The sequence below is a fragment of the Cryptotermes secundus genome, unplaced genomic scaffold (assembly GCF_002891405.2).
Source record: "Cryptotermes secundus unplaced genomic scaffold, Csec_1.0 scaffold1907, whole genome shotgun sequence".
In the NCBI taxonomy this organism is placed as follows: Eukaryota; Metazoa; Arthropoda; class Insecta; order Blattodea; family Kalotermitidae; genus Cryptotermes; species Cryptotermes secundus.
Genome location: NW_019733348.1, coordinates 187,062 through 200,882, shown reverse-complemented (window position 1 = coordinate 200,882; position 13,821 = coordinate 187,062). Strand labels below are relative to the sequence as shown.

The following is a 13,821-nucleotide window of genomic DNA, read 5'->3' as shown; positions in this document are numbered from 1 at the left end:
TTAAAAATTTGAAAAAGAAAAAGAACAGAAATCTTACAGACATTTTAACTTGAATTAAAGTTTTAAAAAAGTGCTAATTTTAGAAATCAAATTAACGCGTGTAGGTTAACAAAGATTTTATACAATTAGAAAGACTGGTGAATTTAAATTTTAACAGGCAGTGTAACAGCTACGTAAGAATACACACCTGATGATGGCCATTTAGGGCCGAAACATGTAGTGTGGAGGAGGGAAAGAAAAAAGAACTACAATTAAATTGTTACACTTAAGACGGTGTTTGTCTCATATATATTTCTTTATCAGTTAAAAAGTCAGTGTCAGACTCATATATGTCTTTATATATAATTTTTATTTTGTGTCTTGGAAGAGGTATAAACCCACTGAGCCAGTATTACTTTGTGAGTAAAAGGCATCTTCGCCACTGCGACTTTCGGTATCAGTGTCGGACTGGCACTCATTTCGACTAGTATTATAATTACTTTGCATCAATATTTTGTGAGTATTACTAATAGGTGAGAGTGTCGCTTTGTCAATCAACAAAATTTATTCGATTTTGCTAGAAACCCCCCCTTCCCCTAAGATGATTCTTCAATCGCACAAGCCAAATATCACGGCCAGTGGCGTTTCTCGGGGGAAGGCCACAGTTATAAGGGGGCCCAACTGAGTTGACTGGAGGTGAAACATTCACAACACTGGCCAAGCAAAGGGAAACAAAGACGTTGTCGTGTGTTTCGCTAAATAAGAAAAGCAGGAGCACGCTCTTCTATTGTATAAAGGGTGGTGTCGCTCTGTGTGAGGTGGACTGCTTCTTTTGACTATATGTAGAAAATTTTATTGTCTTTCAGACTGTTTTTAGTTCGTATTTCTATGTTGCATAGAACGGAAAATATGTATTTTTTTCTGAAAGTTTGCGATGTTAATTAATTAGGGCGCTTTAAATACCGGCCGCAGAGGGCTCCCGGCAATTTAAAAGTCCGTACGTAAAAGGATAATGCAATCAGTACCATATACGTACAGTCACTAAGTATTTCAATAATGGTTAAAATGGTATATTATTTCCAGGTATCAAATATTAAATAATAACATACAATATAACAGCGAGCCTCCGAACACATCAGCTTTTGTGTACATAATATATCCGTATAAGCATTACATATACAGTGGAACCTCGCTTAACGAGCACCTCTCATAACGAGTAATTCGCATAACGAGCAAAACAAATTGTAAGGAGATGACTCGCTTAACGAGCGACGTTTCGCATAACGAGTGACGAGAGGGGAAGTCCCGGATTGTGCGCTTGCTACATCAGTCTGTGTTTAGCACTCGTTCCGCTAGCGTCTTAGTGTCGCTTGTGATCACACATTTTTCCAAACTTGTGCTCAGACATATTATTTATGATTTTTTTTTGTGCAAAGTTTAATAACCCTTGCAAAAATGTCCCCGAAGAAAAATCCAAAAAAAGACAGCCATAAGAGACTAAAAATAACCGTAGAAAGGAAACGTAAAATCATTGAAAAGCGAGAACTAGGTGTGAGCGTGGCTGATCTAGCACGCACATACAATTGGTCTACATCAACTATTTGCACTATCCTCAAGAACAAGGGAGGAGTGCTTCAAAGGGAGTGACAATATCTACAAGAATATTCTCGACGATGTTGAAAGGTTGCTCCTCATATGGACTTTTTTTTTCTGTAAATCGAATTCGCATTCCAGGTTGGTTCATTCTACATAGAAGAAAAGATGAAGATGATTCACGCTCCTTAACAATGTATATATAATTTTCTTTGAATAAACGTTATATATAAAATTTGTTGAGTTTTTTCGGCATGGAACGCATTATCGTATTTTACATTAATTTATATGGGAAAAATTGTTTCGCTTAACGAGTGTTTCGCATTACGAGTAAGGTTCTGGAACGAATTATGCTCGTTAAGCGAGGTTCCACTGTATTACGACTGCAGCTGCCAACTTCCAAATACCATCACATATACAACTTTCAACTGTACTTTTGACTAAGTGACTTGTTATTTTAAGACTTCAACTTTTATTGCAATTTATATTTTATATTCACTCATATCACTTTATACACTGTATACACTTGGAAGTTTAGCAGTGTGTCCTATATTTGACATGCAATTCAATAACGAAAAGTTTAATGTATTTGCCTGATGATGGCCTTGTGAAGGCCGAAACATGTAGCAAAAGTATCTCTTAGAGCTACTTACACGTATTATTGATTGCTTTGTTGTGACGGTTTTCAGTACCTTGTGTACGTACATGAAGGTCTATTCCACATTCAAAAATGACCGTTAAATACAAACTGTACTTGTACAACTGACGCTTACAAAGCTCTGACCAGGTCAGTTATGACTTATGCCTGTCCCAACTGGGAGTAGGCGGCTGACTCCTCCCTCTTGAAACTGCAGCACCTACAGAACAGAACATTCTGCCCTGTTTCAAACCTTGACGTGTGCAAACAAGTCCGCGAATTGCAAGAGGCTTTCAAATTTATTTTCATATATGATTATATAATTAAATCATGCGGGACACAGGCAGAAGCAATCCTAAAACATGTACAGTACGAGTAAATCCAAATGTACGTGGTATTGCTTACAACGTAACTTCCGCCACTGGGCACGATCCAGAGTTAAATCAATCCAATTCACATCCCGACAGCCTATTTCCTTAAGATATATCTGATATTAATATGTTTATCTTGAAGGTCTCAATTAAGTTATTTGTATTCATTTGCAGATATATATACTAAAGCCTTCTTAACGAAATCAAAGCTATAAACACGATTTATATGGAAAAGGAAGCATTTGAAGATGGCTGTACGAAGAAAGGAGGGATAAACAGCTGGAATGCCAGTGCAGTGGCTCACCAGGTAATATTGCAGACAGTATGCTACAAGCCAGAAGGTCGCGGGTTCAAGTCCCGACGATGTCATTGGATCTTTTCCAATTGACCTAATACTTCCAGCCGCACTATGGCCCTGGGGTCGACTCAGCCTCTAACAGAAATGAGTACAGGAATTAATTAAATAATTTTTCCTGGGGAGTAAAGCGCGGCCGGCGCGTAAGGCTGACAACCTTGCCGGCATCTTTGAGCAGATTGTCTATATCATGTGGGACACACAACGTCTCACAACCCTATGGACCTTCACGGCCTGGTACAGGGATAGCTTTACCCTTTTTACTTTTACATCTGCAGTGCTGAAATCCGTATAGTAAAGCCGGTAGTGACGTATCCGACAGAACGAATCGCAGCAGTATGGGTATACTGAGAATAGCATTCGCTAATTTACATGTATGTGTCGCGATAAGAGGACTGATAAAGTGGGCCTACGTGCTGGACTATTACTAAAATAAGACACCACTACAAGAGTCCATCTTAATTTAGATACTGCCATAAAAGTCGAATGTGCCAAAAATCTACTAAAAAGCAGAAATAAACACGAACACCANGTATTATGAGAGGGGGGGTCCCCATGCACTTAGACCAGTTATTGGTCCATTGTGCGTCCCCCTTTTAATTTAATTTCTACTGTCGCCATACCCTACCAGTAACGGTGCGTGCCATCAGCCCCCGTAGAGCCATCGAGGTCGGGCCCCGGTACCTTGATGCTTCCCCCATCCACCAGAGGCATTGGAGACTACTTGGGCGGGAAAGGGCCTGTAATTTAGCTCAGAGGTCTCCTAGAGACATGAGGTTCTTTTACGTGCCGTAAAGCTACGACACGGGACCCACGGCTTAAAGTCCCTCCCGGAGGACTTGTTCCCTGAATTTTTCCGCCCTTAAAAATTCCATGAACCTCCGCCGGGTTTGAACCCGCGTACCTTGAGTCATGAGGTAGGAGCGTTACCTCTAGACTACGGAGGCCGCTAACATGAACACCAATTCTTGAAATATTCTTAGAAACAATTTATTTAGTCCAGTCCGTAAAAATGTTACAGACCAAGCGCAAAGATTGTGACTAGCGGGTGCCCGCGCATAGCGTACTATACGTACATTTCTTCAATGTCTCTTCCAGCCCATTCAGGGACTTGACCTCTTATTCAGTTCCGTAGACCATTTTTTACATATGGTAGGGCTCCTTGAACGAGGGATCAGTTCGTCGCAAGGCCTCTACCTAAACACAGGACAATATAAGCACAGAATAAAAACATTCATGCCTTAAGTGGGATTCGAACCCATGATCTCAGCATCCGAGCAAGCAAATACAGTTCACTCCTTAGACCGCGCGGCTACCGTGACCGGCATATACGTACTTTTTTTTCCTTGGCACTACAGCCCCAGTGGGCCTAGGCCTACCTCCATGAACTTCTCCGTTCACTTCGGTTTTTCTAGATCTTACACATTCGGTAGGACTCCTTGGGCGGGTGATCAGCTCGTCCCAGGCCTCTACCTAAACACAGGACAATATAAACACAGAATAAAAACATTCATGCCTTAAGTGGGATTCGAACCCATGATCTCAGCGTCCGAGCAAGCAAAGACAGTTCACCGTGACCGGCATATACGTACATACAGAACGTAAGCACAAGAATGTTCACTGCAATAGCAATTAGGGCAATGCCTACTACAGTTAACAGAAATAAACTCTCGTTATATTTGTGCATCATAGCAAATGGGTAGGTAGACTGCAAAGTTTAAGAATTCTCGATCTTGGCATTAATCAGAGGTGGGTGGTCTGTTTCACACTGTGGTCGTTTTGTGCTCATTATTTAGAAAGCTGACTGGTCCCAGCGCGTGCTGGGCTCTGAACAAGTCTTCCTGATGGTTCCTAGGCACTTTAACGTCATAGCTGTCACAACTCACTACATGTACAAAGTGTATGAATGTTTTTTTTTTCCTTTGGCGCTACAGCCCTCATTTGGGCCTAGGCCTACCTCCATGAAACTCTCCGTTTCGCTTCGGTTTACTAGATCTTAGACATTCGGTAGGACTCCTTGGGCGGGTGATCAGCTCGTCGCAAGGCCNGGGGGGGGGGGAGTGAGACTGAGTCCCCTCGGTACGTCGGCCACTATTTGTTGTACTGTACAAGGCGCGGATGATAGACGATGACGAGCGTGAAGCTGCCAGTGAAATGAGAATTGGCAGGGGAAACAGAAGTGCCAGTGTCATTAGCTCTCCACATACTATAAAATCACCCCATTCTGGACTTGAAGCAGCCATATATCACTAATAATTCATAAATGTGGTGTTATTACTTTCATATATTTCGATATATTGATAGGGTTGACGAAGTCAGTACATATAATACAATCTAATATTTGTATGGTTTGAGGTTCTCAAAGCGATAGTTGTGAACAGTTCCATCTTCTGAGACATAACGCCGTGCAGTCCATCGGTTCACTTCAACGGACTGCATGGCGTTATATCCCAGAAGACAGAATTCTTACTATGCATATCTGACTTGCAACCAAACGCCAGCTACAAATATTATTCTAATTGCACAGAGAATAATTCTCCATGTCAAGCCCGCATGTTTTGGAATCCGAAAACCACCGCGAGGGACGTTTCCACTCTTGTAGTATCCCATCCTTCACTTCTCATATTTCGACGTGGTGAATAGATATTTATGTGATTCTGTACTTAACTTATCTCTATTGATTTTCGTACCATTCCTAAATGTAGGGCCTAATACGTTTATTTACTCTTGCAAGAAAATATACAAGCTAGAGACATCTCAATTTGTTTTCTGGTTCACATTTCTGTAAATTCCCTAAAATGCTCGAAACTAACGACGAATCAAACAAGGTAGGTGTTGCAATGTTAAAGATCCTCAGCGTGGGTGCGGTAGTTCTGTATGGAGCCACTCTGGGTGCTACCGTGGGTTTCTCGGCGATACTGCTGCCTCAGCTTCAGTCCAACGCCAGCTCCATACCAACAGACGAGGAAACAGGATCATGGATAGGTATGTAAATAGGTAAAAGGCGAAGGTAAAGCTATCGCTGTAACAGGTCGTGGAGGTCCATATGGTCGTGAGACGTCGAGGCTCCCACATTTTCTCTAGATAATCGGCACACAGATTGCAATGTGGTTGTCAGACTTACGCGATAGCCGTCAATTTCCCCTAGTCCTGGTACTCATTTCTGTTAGAGGCTGAGTCGACCCCAGGGCCATAGTGCGGCTGGAAAGATTAATTCAATTGAAACAAAATTCAATGACCTCATCGGGAATCTAATCGGTGACCTTCCGGCTTCTAGCATAGTGCCTCCCCCCTGCATGGATAGATAAGGCTAAATATAACTCCCACAGAGGTGTTGTAACTTGGACACAGTGGGTAATTTGACAGCAAACAAGTGTTACAAAGTCAAATTTGGATTGTCAGCTGAAACGGTTTCTATTACTAGAGAGTGAGTTACGAGTACTTAAATGCTCACTTAGTTACTTCGTTTGTTAAGGCCGCGCCATAGCTCAAATGGTTAGTCGCTGGCTAACACCACGGCGGCCCGGGTTCGATCCCAGGTCTGGTCGAGTGGGATTTGTGGTGGACAAAGTGGCGCTGGGGCAGCTTTTCTCCGAGTACTTCGGTTTCTCCTGCCAATCTTCATTCCACCAATTGCTCCACAACCACCCTCATCTATCATCTGGGGCTGGTACAATAGGACAGAAGTGCCCGCAGTACAAGGAACTTAGTCCCGCCCCACTAGCAGTAAAAAAAAAATACTTCGTTTGTTACTTATTCACTCCTAATTTCTTCGTCAATTTATTATTTAATTGGTTAGTTACTTAATTATTAATTTCGTTACTTAATTGGTTGGCTGATTCGTTGGTTGGTCTGTTAGGTAGACATGCAAGCGGATATTCAGCCGTAGCCCTAAGTATTTCCACCCTCAAGATGGAGGCAGAACATTCCTCCGAAAGGTTTGTAAACCAACTACGAAACTGCATAGCATCATGAACCATAAGACCACCATCTTAATATTTACCGTCTTGGAAACTTCAATTTTTTTTAGTTCGCTGTACTTGTATCAGTAATATGGATACTGCATGCGCAAAGATGTTAAAAATCGATGGTTGTGCTTTGTATTTATGCATAACACCAAACGAAAATATACAATAACCTCTTCACATAAATACAGCCAAAAAGCTAAAGTTGTTAATATATAAATATATCATATCTACAAATACGAGACTGTCTATCATCACATCAACAAAATCACCTCTGTGTCAGAATTCTCATACAGAGAATATATGCACCTTACGTACTCTTCTTCTATGTTAATGAGTTGAATTTCTTAAGTTTAAGAAGCCTGTTCCATCACCTCTCATCCAGGAACTAGTCTTTCATTCTCTGTCTGCGAAGACCTTCTCTTTTGCCAGATTTTATAATCGGCAATCTGTTTCTCTCCGATTTTTCTGCAGGTGATTTTCCAATCTCCTTGAAAATCATATAGATTGTATATTTTGAACCTGCGATTTTTCCCTTGTGCTTGTGTTCCTTATAACTCCCAGCAGAGGTCTGAGAAATTGTATCTGTACTGCTTCGAGACGTTGGTTGCCTTATTCGTAATCCATATCTCATTTTTGCCCGTCCATGTTCTGTTGTATATTTTCGCTTCAGTCTGAGTTGCCATTTAATCTCCAAAGCATCGTTTTCCTATGTCACTTAATCTAGTGTGTGTTTGTACCAAATATTCGACGTCTCTTTTTAAATCCCAAAATCCTGTATCCTAAATACGGGTACTTGAATTCTGTAACTTTTCCAGTGATCATATGTAACTAACTCCCTGGAGCTGAGTCCTTCTTGATAAGTCGTTAAGAATAAACATAAATGGGCGTTGTACACATATCTTTTTTTTTTAATTCACATAGTGGAGGGTTGAGTACAGCTGGGTCCACTCGGCACGTCGGCTACTGAATGGCCTATTGTGCCTGCCCGAGGTGATTATGGTGATGGAGAATTTGGTGGAATGAAGATTGGCAGAGGAAACCGAAGTACTCAGAGAAACCCTGCCCCAGCGCCACTCTTTCCACCACAAATCCCACTTGACCACACCAGGCTCGAGCCCGGGCCGTTGCGGTGGGAAGTCAGTGACTAACCGCTTGAGCAGTGGTGCGGCCGTTTGTCCACACAAAGCCCGGAACAAAGTAAGAGTTACACCAACGCAGCTCCTTGAGTGATCGCAATGCGTCTACATTCACAACACATAAATGAGATCATAATGAACCTGATCTCCTCTACAGCCAGCCTACAGCCGGGTGTAAGTCCATTTGGCACTGTACTTGGAGGATTCGCCATGGACCGTTGGGGTAGACGCTTTACCATGAGAGCAGGACTCCTTCCACTCTTCACAGGCTACATAATCATAGCCTTTGCTCCAAGTCAGCTCATCGTAATAATCGGCAGGTTCATTACCGGGTTATCCTGCGGTTTCTCAGCCGCAGCCTCTTCGGTAAGTACGAAAAGCGCCTCTTTTCGATTGGGTACGATTCGTGGTTAGGTTTCATAGATTAATTGTTTTTATTATAGCAAAGAACCACTAGGAAGACCAAGAGGTAGGTGGGCGGATAATATTAAAATTGATCTTACACAGGATTGGGTGGCATGTACTTGCCTGACGGGACTCAGGATAGGGACGAGTGGAGGACTCTTGTGAATATGATAATGAACCTTCGGGTTCCATAAAATGTTGGGAAATTCTTGAGCAACTGAATAATTGGCGGCTTCTCAAGAAGGACTCAGTTCCATGAGTTGGTCAGATTAAACATATAGAGTGTCGCAGGAGGAAAGGTCAGTATTCTGGGAGGCCATAATATCGTTCGTTCTAAGCAAAAAACTGTACATGTATACGTGTCCTATTCCGAACGGTTTCCGAGGTAGAACTATTTCATTGTATAAGTACAGTGAACCTAAGCTTTTACTGTATGTCTACTACAGCAAAGTTCAATTAGGCCTAAAATTGCCCTTAAAATGAACTAAACTGATAAAATTTACGCATAGAAATACTAGAATAATGGATTTGTTGTATGTTAAATTTTGTCAAAACTTGCTATGGAGGTAAAAATATCGACTAAAGATCATTATGTCCTTAACTAAAGAGGCCCATAAAATATCCAAATTACAGTAAAATTAAAAGCATTCCACAAAATTTAATACAGATTTACCACCTCGAGTTTATTCAAAATCGGTCAAGTATTTTGGGTACTGCTACTCGAGGGAAGATGGATGGAGGTACGTGGAAGCGGGAAATTTCGAAATGCGCCGACACCAACTTCAATCTCACGGTCAACGTTGCGTAACTGATTAAACTTTTTGGTATTTAGTTAAGCTTGATTTACCAAGGCAGTCATAATTTAGCCACCTGTCTCAGAGTCATAATAATTTGACAACACTTCGAGTAAAATAAACAATACTAATAGATAATGCGGTAGTAATGGGTTTAGAAGCCCTTCCGTAGCATATCTCTGTATTTCATTATGCAACTGAGCACCACACCATGAAGGATATGAGGAAGTGGAAGTACAGCTCCACCATTCTTGACCTCCGCACTAGGTGTACGAGTATGTTACGGGTCAGGTTCATGCCTCGAGGGTAGAACCCCCGGTACCCCTTGGGTAGGAGGTTGAGTGGGCCCCAGAGTCGATCTGGACGTTACGAAAAAATAAAAATATTTTGCCCCTCCCCGGAATTGAATCTGATCATGCAGACTGTAGCCTAGTTGCTACATTATCTGAGCTCCATCTCGGCTCCTTCAATAGCATTTTACAAAAACCGTCGTACCAATATCAGAGACAGGCTATCAACCGATATTTCCCATGAGGTCCTTCGAAGTCTCAACACATTTGGGTAAGAAAAAGTTCACGGCTCTTTTCCCCCACATTTCATTCCACGCTACGTGTTTTATGTCACGTCATAAAATAACCGAATACAAGGGAAGTCTAATAGCTTTCCTTGCGTGATATATCTTAGATAAAAACTTTGTTCATATTCAACAGGTGATTTTGTGTGAAATTTCCACGCCCCGGCTACGTGGACTATATACATCCAGTTCGTTCACTGCACTCTCAGCAGGAATTCTACTGGTATATGTTCTGGGTTCGTATCTTCACTGGCATATAGTGGCAGGCTTGCTGGCATCTATACCTTTGACATCACTGACTTGCTTCTTCTTCATACCAGAGAGTCCTGTGTGGCTAGCAAAGAAAGGACACGCTGAAGAAGCACAACGAGCTCTTACGTGGCTCAGAGGAGACAAGAAGCAGGTGGGTCTAAATCTGGTTATTACTGAACGTTATCCTTTCTTTTCTTCTTTTGTCTATCACTGTCCAATGAAGGGTCAGGAAATGGAAGTGATTTCTCAGTTTGTGGTCCTTACGCTTTCTCGGATGGACGGAGACACAAACAGTGGCACAGATGGATTAATGGATGGATCGGCAGATAAATAGAAACTGCATTCAGTTTCATTTCTCAAAAACATCTCTCGATATTAATTGTGTACCTACACGACGTAAAATAGTTACCTGCCATGTTCCACATACCTTTATAGACTGCATCCTGTTGTGTATATATTATTTAATTGCTTGTTATGTCGACGGTCGTAAAATAAGCAATTAAATTCCACATACCTATTGACAATCAAATATTTGATGAGAACTTCACTTGGTCCTTCAAGCAAACTGAAAACCATTATTCTTTTTCCTTCATTTCAAAAACTTGACTTAATAAACAAACTCCGTGGTTTTAGTCCGCAAGCGAACTAAACGGTCAGAGTTCCTGGCTACAGACCCAGACGTCCCGTTTCGATTCCCGGCGCTACCAGATTTTCTGAGAAGTAGAGGGGTCTGGAACGGGGTTCACTCAGCCTCGTAAGGATAACTGAAGTGCTATTTCAAGGAAATAGCGGCTCCGGTCTATAAAACTGAAAATAAGGGCCGTGGGGATTCGTTGCGCTCATCACGCAACACACTTTATCCGCTAAAGTTGGCACTAACTTCGCCGACAAGCGGTGCTTGCTCGGTCGGTAACCTGACCTAAGAATATTAATGAAAATATCGGAAAATTATAACCTTCTTTTCCCCGAAGTCTTAAAGTACAAAATAACTACGCAAAAAAAATATATTATAAACTGGTGGGGCTATTTTAGGTCGTGAAGTCTATTTTAATAGCAATTTATTGTCTTGCAGGCTTCATTTGAACTTCAGGAGTTGCTATCCGGAATTAGAGCACAACAAGAGGCAGAAGAAATAGAAGTAGACACAACAGACAAAGAAGAGGCCGATAAAACACCAAACATTATGCAAAAAATAAAATTCCTACTCTCTCCTTCAATACTCAAACCGTTCTTCATTGGCCACATCTTCAACTTATTTCAAATACTCACTGGCACAATGCTGATCGTATTTTATGCAGTCGACATTATCTCCGAAACAGACAAGAATACAAAGGGCTTCGACAGTTTCACGATCGCCCAGTTAACAGCATTTGTTCGTCTAATTTTTACATTAGTTACAAATTCATTGTTGTACTTTGTACGACGAAGGACGCATGCCATTGTTGCCACAAGTGTTTGTGCATGTGCTGCTTTAGTACTCAGCTGTTTCTTGTTCTTCCAATTGAGAACAGAATATTCGTTTTCTCCAGAAACAAGTATGTGGATAACATGCATACTGATTTTAGTGTTCATTGCAGCGAATACTTGTGGCTTCCTTCCACTGCCTCCTGCAATTATGTCGGAAATCCTTCCTGTTAAGATCCGAGGAATTGCCTGTGGTTATATATATGCTGCCAACGACGCAGTGCAGTTTTGTGCATCTAAAATATATCCCTGGTTGAAGGGAACTATAGGAGTGCATGGAGTCTTTTTCGTGATAGGCATAAACGCTCTTCTCTGCTGCATATTCTCTTATCTTGTCTTGCCTGAAACTCAAGGAAGATCGCTGGCGGAAATTGAAGAATACTTTCGAACTCAAAAATTGTTGTGGGTTAAAAGGGATAAACGACTTGAACGACATAATTCGAGAAACAGTTATTTTGAAATGAAGGAGACCAACACATGGGGCTGTGTCAAAACTTACGGTGAACAGGAAGAGAATGTAAAAACAGAAGGCAAAGCAGAGGAATCTAAAAGAAAGATGTCAGTAACGTTCTCGTGACATATCAGAAAAATCATTTAAATGGCTTATCCTGAAAAGTCACGAGTCACTGGAACCAAATTTTACATGGGAAACAAACGTACCTAGATATTCATGCTGGGTTTAAAATGTCATTAAAACAACCTTCCGGTTACGAATTTGTAAGATGATGGTAAAGAGGAAGAGGCCTTCAGATGTCTCAGCACTGGCAAAAATGGTTATATAGAGATAAGCAAATCGTAGCCCCCCCCCAAAAAAAAGGAAACCATTTGCAGCATGGAAATTTCAATAACCCGTAAACACTGTGGAAATAATACTCATAAACCACACAGCTCTACAACTCCCAAATGTCCAGTAATAGAAAATGACTTAATCAACAGCCAGCCGGCTGCAAGTATTTCAGTAAGTGACGAAAATTCCAATATTCTGCTAAACTTTTATTATCGTCCAACACTGTCTGAATATTAATGATCAAGTTAGATGTTATCTAGTGGAAAGCGGTCCCGATGATTGCATTTTCCTAGGAAAATTATCAGATCTCCCCCCACTCCTATCAATATTCCGACTGAAAGAAAGCTTGCATCTACGCATAGCAAGTCAAGAAAATTAATTCAACAATCAAGCAAATCAGAAGTGACAAAAGGGCGGAAAATCTTCATATATATTTGTCAGACCATTCCTTTTTGTGCATAAAAGAATCTGACACTTCGGAGTTCCAATGACAGAATTCATAGTCAGAACGATGAGAACCTTCTTGGTAACTCATGGAGCTGAACCCTTCTTGGGGAGCGCCAGTAGTGCAGCTAGTTAAGGGCTTCCCAGTATTTTATGCAACCCGAAGGTTCATTACCGTGTTCACAAGAGCCCTTCACTGTTCCCTATCCTATCAATCCAATCTATACCATCACATCTTACTTCTCTAAGATTCAATTTAATACTGTCCTCCCACCTAGGTCTTTGTCTTCCTAGTGGTCCCTTTCCTTCTGGCTCTCCCACCAATATCCTATATGAATTCCTCTTCTCCCCAATTCGTGTTACATGCGGTGCCCATCTCATCCTCCTTGACTCAATCATTCTAATTGAACTTGGAGATGAAAGTTATGAAGCTCCTCATTATGCAGTTTTCTCCAACCTCCTGTCATTTCATCTCTCTTCAGTCCAAATATTTTCCTCAGCACCCTGTTAAACACCCTCAGTCTATGTTCCTACCTTAATGTCGGACACCACGTTTCACACCCATACAGAATCACAGGCAAAATTATACTTTCGTATATTCTGATTTTTATGTTTTTAGACAGCAGATGAGATGATAAAAGGTTCTGGACTGAATGGTAGCAAGCATTACCCGAGTTCAATCGCCTCTTAATTTCCTCCTGAATCAAGTTTTGATTTGTTATCGTCGTTCCCAAATATCTGAACTGTACCACATTTTCAAAACATCTGTTTCCTATCTTTATGTCATGAGTTTCCCCTACATTTTCGTGATGAGACAGCAACATATTCTTAGTTTTCTCTGTGTTTACTTCTAGACCAACCTCCTCACCAGTGTCAATTAAAGTTTGTGTGTATCTCTTTATGGTATCTATATTATCCACAAATATATTCACATCATCGGCATAGACCAACAGCTGATGTGTCCTGTTTAATTTCAGTCCCACCTGGTTTCCTGGACCTTCCTAATTGCATATTCTAAGGCAAACAATATTATATTTAAGCATCCTGTTGCACTTTATACGA

General features: G+C 41.2%; 1 protein-coding gene across 1 annotated transcript in view; it reads left to right on the top strand.

The window, feature by feature from the left end:
* Positions 1-13,113, top strand: part of LOC111868128 — a 69,252-nt gene extending 56,139 nt beyond the window's left edge. The window contains exons 7-11 of the mRNA XM_023858535.2: positions 2,770-2,887; positions 5,785-5,920; positions 8,197-8,405; positions 9,949-10,215; positions 11,137-13,113. Coding sequence (XP_023714303.1) covers positions 2,770-2,887; positions 5,785-5,920; positions 8,197-8,405; positions 9,949-10,215; positions 11,137-12,105 — 1,699 coding nt within the window. The 3' untranslated portion in view covers positions 12,106-13,113. The remainder of the gene's footprint in view (positions 1-2,769; positions 2,888-5,784; positions 5,921-8,196; positions 8,406-9,948; positions 10,216-11,136) is intronic.
* Positions 13,114-13,821: the final 708 nt, after the last annotated feature.